The 17409-nt window shown below is 37.9% G+C and overlaps 1 protein-coding gene across 4 annotated transcripts in view; it reads right to left on the bottom strand.

Moving 5' to 3' along the window:
- Window positions 1-1057: 1057 nt before the first annotated feature.
- MAMDC2 (MAM domain containing 2) overlaps window positions 1058-17409 on the bottom strand; it is a 151641-nt gene continuing 135289 nt past the window's right edge. For 2 of the 4 annotated variants that reach the window (XM_057725331.1, XM_057725328.1), the window contains exons 12-14: window positions 7318-7577; window positions 2159-2243; window positions 1058-2025 (exon numbers count right to left, since the gene is read on the bottom strand). In XM_057725331.1, coding sequence (XP_057581314.1) covers window positions 1961-2025; window positions 2159-2243; window positions 7318-7577 — 410 coding nt within the window. In that variant the 3' untranslated portion in view covers window positions 1058-1960. Of the gene's footprint in view, window positions 2026-2158; window positions 2244-7317; window positions 7578-17409 lie in introns of those variants that run through there. The other 2 variants (XR_009051645.1, XM_057725329.1) reach the window with 2 other exon arrangements.

A 17409-nucleotide genomic window follows, 5' to 3' on the forward strand; every position in this document is an offset into this window, starting at 1 on the left:
TAATCTGTAAGCAAGGAGTCTGGTGAATGACTTCATTCCTTATAAATCCCTTATTATGCACCATATACTGTGTTAGGTCCTGACACAATCTTCATTCCTTTCTTCAGCAAATATAACTAGGCTCTGGACAGGAATAATGCTTTGAGGAAATTATAATGTCTAATATGCTGATGAATTAGTCAGCATCTTGAAATCTTCCTTCCCCAGTATTTCAACTCTGTTTAGAGATGTCCCCCTATAGGTAATTAATCATCATAAATAGAAAGGATTTGAGTTATAAAATTTTGCTTTACTATAAAAGTTTATTTTATTTTCTCCATGAACTTCAGGATGTTTATTTTATATAGTGGTATACATTTTGTTTTCTAAGTAACGTGGCATTCGAGAAGCTATAATGCTTTCTACAGGTTAATTTATGGGTTTTGACATTCTTGAGTGGGAAAGCCTCCCAAATCCATGAGCATGATGGATTTTTGGCCACACAAAGCAGTTAAGAGGTTTGGGCTTTAGGGTCAGAGAGATTTAACTGTTAAATTTCTCCACTTAACAGTGATAAAATCTTAAGTAATTTTTTCACTCTTCTGCACCTTAGCTTCCTTATTTCTAAAAAGGGATAATAATATATCCACTTTTGGGGATTTTTGGTGAGTTAAATTCATTCATTCATTCATTTAAGTATTTATTTGTTGAGTACCTACTACATACAGAGATATTCTTCTGGGTACTGAAACTAACATAGTAAATAAAACAAGAAAGAACATCTTTAGCATTTACGTTCTAATAAGATAAAATTTGGTAGGAAATTGAGATTGTTTATGTGAAGTAAAACACTCCTTAAAATTAATTATTGCATCCATATTTGCAATGCTTATGCCACTAATAAGAAGGCTTAAGAAGCATTTGTGTCGCAGAGTAGAGATTCAAATTAGAATCGGCAGTTATACAGCGAAGATATTCTAATAAAGAAAAATAATGTTGAAAAAAGTTAACTGCTAATGAAGAGACTTTTGAATTATTTTTTATTATGTAACCATAAATTCATAATAGCTGTTTGAGTATACAAATGTGTATATACAATTTTCTAAACATGAAATAAAAGGTAGTAGTTTAGTATATCTGCTTGAATTCATATTACTCAAAACATTACCAAAACATTGATTTAAAAACTCAGTAAAATTGTTTAACATGTTTTAAAAATCTAGGGTGTGTGTGTATACATAAACATTTTCAAGCTTGCTTTACAAAAAAAAAGAGTGCAATTTCTATCCAAATGTTCAGAGTGACTTTCAAAAGTCGTTTAAAGGGGGAAAAAGAAGGTAGCACTGCCTTGTAATACAGCATTAATTAATACTGACTTTCCCCGGGACATTCATGAAAGATCTTTTGTTATCACATATGGTAAAAATATTTAAAAATTAATTCTCCATTTCTATGAATAAAACATAGGAAATAATACCTTATTTTCTTAGATTAACTTTTTACTATGAAAAACTGCATTCATTCTGCAGATATTACTGACACCTTACATTATTACTTCAAAAATATTTATGATACTTGAACTTCAAAAGGAAACCCACAAGACCTATTCTCCTCCCACTACATTCACTGAATGCAGATTTAAGTGAGCACATCTCATTTTGATTGTGCCCTTTATTTGCATACTTTCAAATGACTACAATATAGTACATTTGTATTTTTAACTGGTACCAAAATTAAGATGAATGATCTAGGCAAAACCAGCAGCCTGTACTTCTAGTAACAGTTGTCATATGCAAAAAAAAAAAAAAAAAAAAAAAAAGCCCTGAGTCAGTATTTTTTGCAAGAGTAATGAAAAAGAGTGCTCTGAAGTCATTTTATAATTTATGAAATGGTTAAGACTGTCCAGTATTCATTGTTTTGTTTCCATTTTGATTGACGAGAGGTATGGCTTTTGTTTAGTTAATCCGATTCAGATCATTCCTTAATACTCAATTTCATTTAAGTCCTCAGAATATCCTGATGAATGCTGAGTTATATCTTCCATTTCTGTCAGGAAAGACAAATAGACAATAATAGTTTTATTTCTATTGTAGAAAATACTTAATTTGCATTCTTATGATTTGAGACTTGCAAAATCCCTTTAGAGTCAAACTTATGTAATTTGGGAAAATATTGTTACCTGCACAGGATCCTGCTTGAAATTTAATATCATCAATGGCAATATCACTTCTTATTGACACTCCCCGAATGGCTTCAAAAATTATCTGAAAAATAATGAAGTTTGAATTTAGAAATAGAGTCATCCTGCTAAAACAACGCTGATCAAGGGCAGATCCAGGCTGTGGGGGTCTGGAAGCTTAGATTGTCCTCAGGGGTCCCCTTTCAGGAAAAGAATACAAAATCACCAATTCAAATTTAGGTACAAAAGGGAATACTTATTTGGAATTTAAAGAAATTCACAACAAATTACTGGAGCCTTGGAGATTCAAGTTCCTTTCTCTGAGACCTCTTTAGGCAGTTTCTGAGAAATGCCCACCTAGAAATGCCTCCTGGTGGTGACCTGGTTTCCCTCCCCATCTAGAACATTCTACCCCCGGCACTCACAGGGCCTATGAAAGTGAGGGGCCCTGAAGCCTAAGCTTTCTTAGGCTCTTGCCAAATCTACCTTCATACTAGTACTAGGTGGGAGAATTAAAATGACGGATGAGACCGAGGTATGAACAGCAACGTATAATAATTAAATTTACCAAAAAGACAATGAGTCACTTATCATATTAATACCCTAACATCCAAGACACAGCCCAAAAAAATAGGAAACCAGTTTCATGACTTTAGATCCTAGAAGAAAATAACTGATCAAATATTCAGGTTCTAGGGAAAATAGATTATATTACCAGCTGTAAGGCTGCTCTAATAATGGTTAATAAACCACTGAATACTCCAGGGAGGCTTGTGGGTAATGAAAATTGTCCAGAAGACACATTTGCTCTACTCATTTTATGAGCAAATTACTCCCCATTGGACTAGTTTATGGTTTAAATTAAATCAAAGAATATAAAGTGGATAATTAATAAGCATATGAAATTATCTTGAAATTAATGACTCAAAGAAGCTTTAATGACAGAAATGTGGCAAAATAACATTAATAGAAATTCTAAAGATATAACCCTAAACAAGAATCCAAATAAATGGCAAGAAGAGGGAAAAAATGTCCTAACACATCTATATAGGAGGTATATGAGGGTAGTTAATAAGCATTTTGGTTTTCTAGACAACAATAAAATCTGTCTTTGGACCTCCAACTCTGCAAAGGAAGTATAACAGAAAAATCACCTGATGGAATTATATTCTAAATAGTCTGTGGTTGGGCCAAACACTTGATTTCATACATCCCTCTCCTTTGAATTTCCTTAATATTTGAGTGATAACCATTTAATAGCATTATGAGTTCCCCTTTATATTATTCCCCTATTTGTATTTGTAGAAATTCTATTAAATAACTGTGGTTATTTTAGAATTAGATAAAAATATTATTTTTTCTTTCAGTTTAAGTATACATTTTTTTCAAATGGTTACTAAGTCATTAAGACAGAAATACTTAATTGTTTGGCTCAACTACTTGACAAGTGGAACATTAGCTATCTTTTGGTCTAGGGGTACCAGGAAAAACATTACTGAGATTAAGGGCACCGTGAACAAGAAACTTTGAAGACCTGCTCTTAGCTCAGTTCCCAGCACATAATAATTCCTATGAAATGTTAGGCAGTGTGATGAACAATATGAATGATATAAATATTTCATTGGGCTGAGAATTTGTCTAATAATCTCTTTCAATGGCATCAAAATATAAGAAATCAAGGAGGAAAACACCTGAGAGCAGAGGAGGAAATCTAAGCAACGAATCGAAAGGAAATGAAATCATTTGTGTTTTTGATCAATGATGAGTCAGGTTCTGCTTAGCACTTTAATAAATCCCTTTGGAAAGGACATGGTTAAAATTTTGCCACTTGATGCATTTTTTTCTACAAAGAAAATCTGATGACTAGAATGTCATCCGGAGGCCACCCGCACATTTCCCCTATAGCATAAATCTCAGATGGCAGCAGGACTACAGCATTCTAAAAATCACCTACACCTGCCCACTCCCACTGACAATGTATACCTCTACTTCTCTATTTCTGTGCTTTTTCCTGATCTCCAGTCTCATAGCCTATTGTTTACTTGACATACCCACTTTGATGTCTAATAGACATCAAAAACTTTGAGCATCAGAAACAAAACACGGCAAAGCCAACTGTTAATTTCCCTCCTGCACACGCAGCCCTCACTCCCCCAGATCTGCTCCAACTAAGGTCTTACTCATCTCAACAAAGAGCAACTCCATTCTAACAGTTGCTCAGGCCAAAAGCTTTGGAGTCAGAAGGAAGTCCTGTGGGCTTCTGATGACATCTCACCTCTGCTGCACAACCCAACCCATCCCACCACTTTTCTTGTCAGGCCTAGTGCAGTAGCCCCCAAAATCTCCTTGCCTACCAACCCCACCACCGCAGTCTACTGTTCACATACTAGCCAGAGTGATTGTTTTAAAATATATATTTGAGACCATATTAATTTAAAGCCATCTGACGGTTTCTCATTGCTTTTGGAATAAATTTCAAACTCTACCATGTCATCCAAGGCCTTTTCATGACTTCATTACCTGATCAGCTTGATTTATTCTTTTTCATAGCACTTATTATCACCTGATGTTACATTATATATTTTTGTTTCACATTTTCTACCTCTCCACCACTAGAATGTAAACTCCAAAAGAATAGGAAATCTGTGCTATGTTCATTTCAGTATCCTAGGCATTTAAAAATAGTAAATGGTCAATAAATATTTATTAAAAGGAGATATTTTGGCCTCACACTATAGGAGCTCAGTCTGGATGCCTGATGTAGCTATAGAGAATACCAGGTCTACCATGGTTATAAAGACCAGAGAGATTTGGGAGAGAACATATTTTTAGAAACAATAGTAATATCTTTTATAATTTGGTACTTTAAAGTTTATAAAACCCTTTCAAAAACATAATCTCATTTGATCCTCAGTCTAACTCTGGTTATGTCAGCATGGCAGGCATTATTATCCCATCCTGAAAATGTATATACAGTCTCAGAGAGGATGACATTTCTCCAAGACCACCCAGTGCTTGTGACACCCAGGGCAATGAGTATATTTTGGAACTTCTATGGCAGGAAGGAGCATAGAACAGTGACTTAGGGGTACAAACTTTGAAACTAGTCAGATCTTGGATTGAGATCTCACTCTGCCGCTTACCAGCTGGACATTTAGTTTTCCCCATCTTTAAAGACGATCTATAAGATCAGCTGAAAGAACCTGTGCACAGCTCTCAGCACTGTAAGTACTTGGCACAAAGAAGATGGCCATTTGCACATGGGTGTCTCTGTGTTTTATTAGACACTAGGATGTTTTGAAGACACTAGTTCATCCTGGTCTCCAGAGGGTCATTTGGGATTCCTGAGGGAATCACAAAATCAAGAAGAAAATTCCTCATGGCAGATTCATATCTGTTCCATGCTAAGCCAAAGGGAATGGTCTGGAATCTTCTTTCCAACTGGGGAGCTGAAAATCTCTCAGGTCATTCTTCACCCTTTGAACTTGAACACCCCAAGATGCCACCCCAGGTGCCTCACTACTCTGTGCTCAAAAAAAATGTTCAAACAACCAGCCACCTGGCAAATCTAGTATATGCAAGAATCTGTACCCGGCTCCCAGGGCTTAGATGCTGAGAAATCACCTGTTCCACAGAACTCAAATCCTAGAGCTCTTGTGTATCAGCATCATTTGGGGGTTTTAAAAAACATCAAGGCTCCACATGAGAGATTCAGATTTGTTTCATCTATGACAGAGAGTCTTCATCTTTAGAGTGCATCAGAATCACCAGGAGGCTTGTTAAAACATAGATTTCAGGGCCCTAAACCCCAGAGTTTCTGGTTCAGTAGCTCTGAGGTGGGGGCCTGAGAATGTGTATTTCAGGTGAATTTCATTTTAAATGAATTTGCATTTCAGGTATTGCTGCTGGTCTCAGGACCACACTTTGAGAACATCTGAATAGCTTAGGAGTATGAGTGCCCCAATAGCCTAAAAAAATTAATCCATCATCTCTGAGTGATAATCAATGATATCAGCAAGTTCCTGAGTGATCCATTTTCTTGCTGTAAGCAGACATTAAATCACTATCAAAATTATTCCCGGGGCTATCTGGTTTTCTTTACTAAGTTTTTAGATCGTTTTATCCATGCTGAGATAATGGGCCATCCTTGAATAATGGCACATCTTCCCTCTGTCATTTGTTCTTAGCAATCCAGCACCCTAGATGGCACTGCAACCTGGCCACCTGAGCTTCTGCAATTCCTTCCCATTTAGATCTGTAGAAAATTAATTTTGGTTAAGGGGCGGTATAAAATAACCTCTTTATTTTGGATACTTCTTCCTAGGAAGATTTGCTTAAACCAAGCAGCCAGTGGTTAAAGTTGAGGGGTGCTGATCCAGAAGCAAGGATGAGGAGGAAGTAGGACTTTTAGCTGAAGTTCACACCTCGAATTCTATAGAGTAATTTCAGGAATAGTCAGGGGTCAAATGTTATCTCCCCAGAGCTTTCTGAAGCTATGGTTCATGGAAGGCAGGTGAAGTCAGTGGCTTTCAGGAGGCTGCTGCTGATTTCTAGACTAACTGGCTGCTCAATCTTAGCCATTGGAATTGAAAAAGCTCTTTCTTATTGCTGCCCAGATTCCCTTATAATTGGGATCCTGTAGGGTGGAAGTCTTCTGCTGCCCATGAGGAGACCCAAGGGGAGACCCAGGATATAGGATCAAGACTCAGTTTCTTCCGCATCAGTGTGGACAGTGGCTTAAAAATTTACTCTTACAACAAAAGCCCTTGCACGTGGCTAACGATGAGTGAAAGATGCAGCTGCAACAATTAATTAGGTAACACCATGTTTAGAAGAAAGAGAGACTGGTTTGGAGGTTTGCAGGACACACAGAATATACTTGACACTCATAATATACAAAGACAAAAATAGATACACTTTCATCATTGAGTTGCAAAAATCACTGTATGCATAAATATCCAAAGCTTTCTCTTTCTGCCTAATTTCCCATTCACTGCTTAGGTTCAATCAATATAGACTAATTATGTTTACTCTTAAATAAGTGCCACCTTTCTCTATGACCCTGAAAAAGAACAAAACATTCTTGATGGCAGCAAGAAAGAAAGAAGCTTATAGGAGGAACATTTCCCATCACTTGATTCTTATCTCTTTTGGCTTACCTGGTGTTGCCTCTCACAGCTGTATTCAGTCAGCGCTCGCAGCCAGGAGATGCTCTGTTCACCTCTTCTTCTCCATAAGAGGGACTCTTCACTGTCACCTTCCTTTTTCAAATAAACACTCAGGAGGCCAGTCCCTGCCCCATACATGTGGTAGAAAAAGGCCAAGCAGTGTTTTCCAGTGACTCCTCGCAGAGGCGTGGACAAGAGTCGTGCTTTTTGTCCATACACCATGTGGGAAGCCTCAATGTACATGTAGTAGCCTTGAGAGCAATGCAACATCAGGTATTGTTAAAAAGGACACTAATTATATTCTCTTCTTTCTCTTATATATGTGTATACTCTTCAGATTATTTTCTGTTATAGGTTATTACAAGATATTAAATATTCTTCCCCGTTTTATACAGTAAATTCTTGTTGCTTATCTATCTTATGTATGGAAGTTTGTATCTGTTAATCCCATACTCCTAATTTATCCCTCCCCTCTTCTTCCTCTTTTGAATAGTATTCCTGGAAACAAATCAGAGTCAATGGATGATTTGACTACAGTACTGATAAAGGACTTTATAATTTTGGAGAATACATATAATCCAAGAAGGATAAATATGCTACAAAATGTAGACCATCAAAATAAGTATTTTCATGTAATAATTTATAATTCACTTTAATATACAGAAGGTAATTACTATACTAGCATTGTGCCACTGAGGTGGCAATTAACATATTGGAATTTATCCTACTAATTCATGGGCAGTATTCTGAGCTTCCAGACATTGATTTAGGGGAATAGTTAGGTAGATCTGGGTTCAAGTCTTGGTTCTAACATTTGTTGTCTATGTGATCCTGGTCTAATGAATTATTTTCTCTGAACCTATCTTCAATTTAAAAATAAGGATTGGGCTTCCCTGGTGGCGCAGTGGTTAAGAATCTGCCTGCCAATGCAGGGGACATGGGTTCGAGTCTTGGGCGGGGAGGATCCCACATGCCTTGGAGCAACTAGGCTCTCGCATCTCAACTACTGAGATGCGCTCTAGAGCCTGTGAGCCACAACTATTGAGCCCACGTGCCACAACTACTGATGCCTGCGTGCCTAGAGCCCGTGCTCTCAAACAGGAGAACCCACCATGATGAGAAGCCCACGTACCACAACAAAGAGTAGCCCCCACTCACCACAGCTAGAAAAAGCCCGTGCACAGCAATGAAGACCGAACGCAGCCAATGAATAAACAAAAATTTTTTAAAAAATTAAAAAATAAAAATAAGGGTTAATAGTACCTGTGCTACAGAGTTTTGAGAATTAAATGATGTGTGTGACATATGCCCACATGTAGTACATATTCAAACATGAGTTTCCTGTCCTGCCCTTTTTCCAGAGATTTTCTGTAACACTTCCTGAAAATATAATTATATAACATTTGATATGATAATATATGACATCATTTATTGTATATCTTATCCTATATACTATATGTTAATTACATAACACTTTGCATTTCCATTTTCCTTTCCTAATTTTAGTTTGTTTTTTAATTTGCTAGTTTCAGGCAGAAGCAGGATTAGTCCACATGTAAATAAGGCAGTGGTGTGTTGGAGCCTGTTTCTACTGGCTCCCAACAGTCAATTGTGTGACTTTTGCTGGTAGGTCCAAATGGCCTCACATTGGTAGTTTGAAACAGGCCATGATGGAAATATTTACACCACAGAAATGGGACATAACTACAAATCAGCCTTCCCCCCAAAAATAGAGCTGGTTGGTGTTAAATAATTACTATGAAGCCACTCAAGTCGGCAATATATTAACAGTAATTTCTAGAATAATACACCCATAATATAATTCTGTGGCTCATTTTAAAAAAGCCTTGCACTCTACATAAGTAGTTCTTAACCTTTTGCTCATTTGATGAAAATCTTTTATATCTCTTCTACCTGAAAAAATATGCACAAACTTTTGTATGCAATTTCAGTCTTCTTTGCCAATATTGATTTTTTTATATACATAATGTAAAATTAATTTTTACATAGTGTTATCTCTCTATTATTTCATGCAGAAATTAATGGCTGCATTGAGAGAAAAAAAGAGATCCCAAATAATGTATGCAAATGAAATGGATTCTAGAGCATCTTTACAGTTTGAAGTTTAATCAATGAGGTCCATTCATTTCCCAAAAGGCAGTGCTTGAGATACCCCAACCAGAATTGATCAGAAGCTCCATCTATGCTCCTTCAAGGCATTCTTCTTTTTCCTTTCTCTCATTTCCATAAAGACCTGAGAATCCCACACACTATTAAAAAGGTAGGAGAAAGAGTCCTGCCCAATTTGGTCTTATTAAATAATGTGCGCTGAGCACCCCCCTTCCCCCAGTGTTTCACTCAGGAAAGTTATCACCCTGCAAAACCAGTTATCGGTTGTGGGCTTTGTCAACAAGTCATCCCCATGATCTGCTCTAAAATATTGGGGAAATATCATCCTGTTTCTGGCATGCTCACCAATGACATCCTCATCACTAAAACCAATGATCAGTTTTCAGCCCTTGTCATTCTTGTCCTCATTAGCACTGGACATAGTAGATCACTCCTGCCTCCTTGAAGGACTTTCTTATCTTGGTTTTCAGGACATGGACCTCTCCTGGTTTTTCTCCCACATCACTGATTATTCCTTTGCTAATTCACCCCTTCTCTGACTTCTTGACCTTGGAGTGCCCCAAGGCCCAGTTTTTGAACTTCTCTATTCTCACTCACTCCTTTCATGGCTTTAAATGCTATGTGTTGTCATATCTCAAATTTAATTTTCCAACCTCTTTTCTGAAATCCAGATTTGTTTATGTAAAGTGCCTAATGGACATCTCCACTTATTGTCAAGTAGACACCTCACGCTGAACATGGTCAAAACTAGACTCTTAACAGCCTTACCCGAAAGCCTACTCTACCCTTTCTAGTAGGCCAGGCCCCAAACCTAGGCATCATATGCCACTCTTCGCCTCCTCTCACTCTTCACATCCAGATGATCAGGAATTCCTTTGGTTCTACCTTCAGAATATGTCCAGAATCCAGTCATTTTTTTCTCCCCGCCACCTCCATTGCTAGCCCCTGGTATGAGCCAGTATCATTTTTCACTTGGATTAACACAGCACTTCCCAACTAGTCTGCCTGCCTTTACCCTTGTTCTCTGCAATCTAATCTCAATATAGCATCCATAGTAAACCTTCTAAAACAAAAGCTAAATTTTACCATTCCTCTATTCAAAACCTTCCATTAGCTCAGCATTTCACTCAGAGTGAGAGCTGAATGCCTGACAATGTTCAGGGCCCCATACGATCTCCTGCTCATTCTGGTATCTCTCTGATTCCTACCACCCTTCTCCTCACTCACTCTGGTCTGTGTTGTCACAATGAGTTCTCTACTGCTCCAGGAATACAGTAGGTATGCTACCACCTCAGGGCCTTTGTGTGGGCTAATCTCTGCCTAGGATGGCTTTTCTCTCATAAAATCTCAAGTCTCACTCTCTCACCTCTAAGTCTTTGCTCAGGTATTACCTTTGCTATTAGGCCTATTCTGACTACACTGTTTCAAATAGCAATTCCCTTCCTCTGGCACCCCTCTTTCTCTATACCCTAATTTATTATTTTCCATACCATCTAATTGCCTCAACATAAGATTTTTCTATTTTTTATGTATGTCTCCTTCCTCTGGAACACACAAAGGAAGATATATTTCCTTGTTTACGTCACTGCTATGCCCCCAGGTCCTAGAACAGTACCTGGAACGTAGTAGATGCTCAATAAACATTTGTTGAATGAACAAATGAATGAATTTTTTCCACAGCTCTAAGCCGCAGAGTAGTTTGACCATTCCCAGAGCACATGGCTCTACCAAGCTTCCTCCAGTTGCATGAGGATCTTGGCAATGAGACATGTACTTGACTAGGATGCTCCAAGGCAAAGCTGGAACAAGTCCAAGTTTTGATAACATTAAAGTCATATCAAAGCAAGTGTTCTCAAACTAGTTCTATACCATGCAATGTATTTTTTTAACCAAACACACATTCTTTAACTTCATTATCTTCATTCTTTCACTGGCAATAAAATTGCTACACAAGAAGCAGTGGGGTTTTTATACGTTAAGCAATGAGAGGAAATTTTATTGTTCTTTTCTCTAACATTTTCTAACTTAAGCTAGGCTGGATATAAACAAATACACATACACAAAATCATTACAGAAGGGTGTATTTAATTTAATTCCATGGAAAATAAGGTCAAAGCATGAAATGACCATGGTTTCTCACTTACTATGCACAAAGGTATTCCATACTATCCTATACATAAGTTAGTATAGCACAGTGAACTGAAACCCTACTTCAATGCATGTTTAAACTAAAAACTATTTTCTCCAAAAATAATTCTTAGGTAAATAAAAAGAAAGTCAAAGAAAAATAACTTTGGTACCTGGCCTTGGGGATCTCAAAAAGTCCACTTGAATCCTAAGAAAAGGACCTTGGCTAAAGATGAAACACTCATTTGTGGGGGGCGGGGAAGGCTCCTCTGAAAGATGCTGTCACTGGAAACTGGAAAGTAGAGACTATTGTGGGTCTAAAACATGAAGTCTTTTTCAGAATGGAAAGGAAGCATCGTAAGTGAGAGATGACCCAAGAAGTACCTTATGTCTAGTGATGATGGTGGGCATCCCAGTGATAATGACATGACTCCTGGCCAAAATAGTCTGAGGTCCCCGAAGAGGGGTAAACCTCTAATCACCTCCAGGATTACCCAACTGAATTTTTCTTTCATAAATACAGTGCACTAATCATTTAGCCTCAACTGGGTGAAGTATTACTCTGGTAATGCTTTCAGCTCATGTGTCTCTGGGCCTTGGTTATCAGGCTGAAGCCATTACCTAAGGTTTCCAGTTCCAGAGACTGTTGTGCTTAGTACCATGAAATATGAAAGGAAAGCTCCTAAGCTGTTTGACATGTGTAATTGTGCTGCTTTTGGAAGAGAGGGGTAACATCCAGGGGAATGTGAGTATAACTGTGCCTTTGTGGGGCACTGGCACCAGTCTACTTTTCTTGAGTAATGTTGACCTTTCCAAAAATCCTTCAGGATACAGTTTCTATTTTAAGCACGTATGCATATTCCATAAGGCAATATTGATTTAGACTAATCTAGATCAACATCTATATCTGAAAATGATTGTAACATATTTGTCAGCTGAACAGAATTTGTCCCTCTGATGCCCAGACTAATTATTCCTCTTGATTCCAAATATGTTTTTCTTCTTGACTTGCATGTGGCATTTCCTTTCCCCAGAAAAGATCAGAGCTTCACAGAGAGCCAGTCTGCCTTACATGTGTTTGGAAAGCAGAGAAAAGCCCTGTGTGTTGACAAGCTTTGCCACATTCCAATATCAAATGCTGTCTGTCTCAGCAAACAAAAGCTCTGGATGGGAGCCAGGAGCCCCAGCACTGAAATCTCAGACTGGCTCCTGTGTTCCTGTACATGAAGGATTCCAGTCTGCGGAAGGGATTATTAACTGGAGAAAACAAATCACTTTCTCTCTGTGGATCACTGTTTAACATTCAAGACGGGGGTTCCAATGGGTCTACTAGGAGATCAGGGGCCCACCTGTTCTTTGCTCAGCAACTGTGATGTGTTGAGACACACACCATATTTGTAATTTGGTGCAGTGAAGCAGCTGCTCCTCTAAATCTTGCGGCCTCCTCTCACTAGGGCTGGGAAGGAGTGGGAGGCCGTGTGGAATGAACAGCTAGCTGCTTCATTAAGCTAAAAGAGGATTCTTAACAATAAGCGATAAAAGATATCAATACTTTGGGAAGAACAACTTCTAAATGCTCTCTCTAAAATTGTTCTTTACTATATCTTTTAAATGATTTTTAAAGTTTATTATTAATGAGGAGTTATTTATTGGGTATAAAGTTTCAATTTGGGAAAATGAAAAAAAGTTCTGGAGATGGATGGTGGTGATGGTTATGCAACAAGGTGTATGTATTTAATGCCACTGAATTATACATGTAAAAATGACTAAAATGGTAAATTTTCTGTTATGTATATTTTACCACTATTTTTTTAAAAAAGCTTATCATAGAAGCCTTCTCTTGCGTAAGTAGGTCTGACAATATCAGAAACTAGTGTGATAAGTTATGAAAAGACTGAAGAAGATTGGAGACTTTAATAATCTGGAGCTAATTGCCCCAACAGTTACAGACTAGTTGGGTAGCATTGTTACATGTCTGGATATCAGCTACCAAAATTCTTAAAAGACAAGGACTTGAATGAGACTGCTATCAAATTTCAGCTATATAAGCAACACATTAAATATACAGTTTTGGTTTTCTTTTGTCTGACAGCACAATTTTATAAATAAATGTCATTATTTGATATTTTACTGATCATTAATATTTCTACCACACAAGAAGGGAGTGTTCTTAGAAGTGAATAAGATGCCTACCTTTATTAAGTAGCGTGTTGGAAGAGAATTTTATTGCCAGAAGTACAGAAGATGTACTGAAATACTGAACAGACCACAAAAGAAACTGATGGTGTCTCTTTCTTTGGAAATTGCTAAGAAAATGATGAATAGCTGCTTTTCTAGGATGTAGTTGTGGGGAGGAGAGAGGGAGGACTGGATAACTTTTAATCTACTCACTGGTGGACTCAGTGAGCTAGGAAATGTTACAATTGAAGGCGTTTTCTCACTAAACTGGATAGTTATATGTTGATTTATTTATTCTACTTCTTTTGGCCACAAAATCCAGGGCAACTAAAACAATCATTTAAAAAGAATTCTGACAGCATGACATATAAATATTAATAAAATTGCAATAGCCAATAAAACCCTTGAAACTCTCTTAAGGCTTGTCTTTATTATCTTGTAAAGAAATAGCATCAGTGTCAGGGAACTTTCTGATTCTGTCAGGATAGAGTCATTTAAGTAGATGGTGATAAGAAATGGACAGACAAATCCTGCAAAGTCCATCCCAGCTCAGTGAAAGTCAAGGTTTATCTGTCACAAGTGCCTTTATTATTTTATTAAATAAGGAGCCAAATGGTGGAGCTAGAATTTTTTTGTTTGTTGTTGTTCTAGTAGAATGACATGTTCTGTTAAATGACTGATTTAAACATTGGAAATGTTTCCCCAACTTTAGTCACATAAATACCACCATCATGAGATATATACATATACATGTATATATTTTTACGTATTTACATACTACCTGCACTATTATTCACTTAATATTTTTCTTTAAATAGATTCCATTTTTGCTACTTAAATCTATTTATTCAAATAAGAAACTGTATATTAGCATGAAAGCAGAAAACAAGCTATAAATCTGTGAAATAATGGTTTTGCTGTACTGATTATATATTTTTCTTATACATAAATATTACTATTGAGTTAAAAAATACTCATCCATTTACCCCTTAAATTACCCAGAGGTACTGTGGAAAACATTGCTTAAAGGTATACCAAGTTCTATGGTTTCTACTAAGTCATTTTATTTGTAATCATAGGCCATGATTTCTATTTATAAAAGCACAAATGACACAAAGCACCGAGTTCAAGAAAGTATCCCAGAGATGAACATAAGATTTTGTAAACAAGTCACTAATCACAGACATAGTAATACCATTCACTTCAGTGGAGCTTATATAGTATCAAGCCTTTCAGAAATATAACCTCAATTAATCATCACAGAACACCTAAGAAATTAGCAGGGCATCCACTGTTATAGTTATTCTACACACGAGGAAACCGAAGCTCAGAGAAGTTATGTGACCATTTTCCAGATTATGGAGGCAGTGAGGGCAGAGTCAGCTCACTGTGTACCCACTGGTCTTTCCACTAGATCACATATACCATGCTCCACCCTAGAAGTGGAAACTACATCAGCAGTTAGTGAATTAGGAACTGTGGCTCCCTTGGAATTGCTATGTATAATGATGTATTGATTCTAATAGACACACAATAAACTGGCATATCTAGATCATAGCCTTTCTGAACTTCCTCTTTTTATTTAATGAACCTATATTTACTGACCATCTAATGCAGTTGTCAGTAAAACAGCTTTGTATGCCTCTCTTCTATTTTCTTCTTGTGTATGTTCTTCCAAGTGTAAATTGACAGGCTTTAAGGATGGGAAGTAAAAAGGTAGAATGTAGTATACAAGAACAGGTATATCCTCTGAAAGTCCCAGAATGCATTGCATTCAAAAAAGGTTCTGCTGTCACTAACACCAAACCAATACCCTTCAGTCATCAAAGAGAAAGATACTGTTGCTGGTCCAGCGTTTGAACCTATCACTTTATTAAAGTATAGAATAAGAAATTCAACCATTTTTGTACCCTGTCATTATTTTACTGCCTGTATTTGAAGAAAGAGACACAGAAAAGATTGTAAAGACTAAATGCAGATGACTTCAGAATCAAGATGGTGGAGTAGGAGGACGTGAGCTCACTCCCTCTTGCAAGAGCACCAGAATTACAACTAACTGCTGAACAATCATCGACAGAAAGACACTGGAACTCACCAAAAAAAACCACCCCACATCCAGAGACAAAGGAGAAGCTGCAATGAGATTAAAATCAAATCCCATAAATGCTGGGTGGGTGACTCACAAGCTGGAGAACAGTTATATCACAGAAGTCCTGAGGGTTCTGAGCCCCACATCAGGCTTCCTAACCTGGGGGTCCAGCAACAGGAGGAGGAATCCCCAGAGAATCAGACTTTGAAAGCCAGTGGGATTTGATTGCAGGACCGCCACAGGACTGGGGGAAATGGAGACTCCACTCTTGGAGGGCACACAAAAAGTGTGCTCACCAGGACCCAGGGGGAAATAGCAGTGGGAGAATGAACCAGACCTACCTGCTGGAGTTGGAGGGTTGCCTGCAGAGGTGGGGGGCAGCTGTGGCTCACCGAGGAGACAGGGGCACTGGCAGCAGGGGTTCTGGGAAGTGCTCATTGGCATGAGCCCTTCCAGAGTCCAACATTAGCTCCACCAAAGAGCTTGTAAGCTCCAGTGCTGGGTCCCCTCATGCCAAACGACCACCAGGGTGGGAACACAGCCCCACCTATCAGCAGACAAGCAGATTAAAGTGTCACTGAGCTCCACCCACCAAACCAGATTAAAGTTTTGTTGAGCTCCGCCCACCCAGCCCAACCCACCATCAGTCCCTCCCATCAGGAAGGACCCAAGAGCCTCCCAGACAGCTTCCTCCACAAGAGGGCAGACAGCAGTATCAAGCAGTATCAGCAGTATTTCATCTTGTGGAACTGAAAATCACAGCCACAGAAAGACAGAGAAAATTAAAAGGCAAAACACTTTGTACCAGATGAAGGGACAAGATAAAACACAAGAAAAACAATTAAATAAAGAGGAGATAGGCACTCTTCCAGAAAAGAATTCAGAATAATGATGGTGGAAATGATCCAGGACTTTGGAAAAAGATTGGATGCAAAGACCGAAAAGTTGCAAGAAAAGTTTACTAAAGACCTAGAAGAATTAAAGAACAAACAAACAGAGATATGCAACACAATAACTGAAATGAAAAATACACTGGAAGGAACCAAGAGCAGATTAACTGAGGCAGAAGGGTGAATAAGGGACCTGGAAGACAGAATGGTGATAATCACTGATTCAGAAAATAATAAAGAAAAAAGAATGAAAAGAACTGAAGACAGCCTAAGAGACCTCTGGGACAACGTTAAACGCATCAACATACACATTATAGGGGTCTCAGAAGGAGATGAGAGAGAGAAAGGATCTGAGAAAATAGTGGAGGAGATTATAGTTGAAAACTTCCCTAACATGGGAAAGGAAATAGCTACCCAAGTCCTGGAAGTGCAGGGAGTCCCAGGCAGGATAAACCCAAGGAGAAACATGCCAAGACACATAGCAGTCAAATTGACAAAAATTAAAGACAGAGGAAAGTTATTAAAAGCAACAAGGGAAAAACGACAAATAACATACAAAGGAACTCCCATAAGGTTAACAGCGGATTTCTCAGCAGAAACTCTGCAAGCCAGAAGGGAGTGGCCCAATATATTTCAAGTGATGAAAGGGAAGAACCTACAACCAAGAAT

This window comes from Hippopotamus amphibius, chromosome 2 (genome assembly GCF_030028045.1).
Source record: "Hippopotamus amphibius kiboko isolate mHipAmp2 chromosome 2, mHipAmp2.hap2, whole genome shotgun sequence".
NCBI lineage: Eukaryota > Metazoa > Chordata > Mammalia > Artiodactyla > Hippopotamidae > Hippopotamus > Hippopotamus amphibius.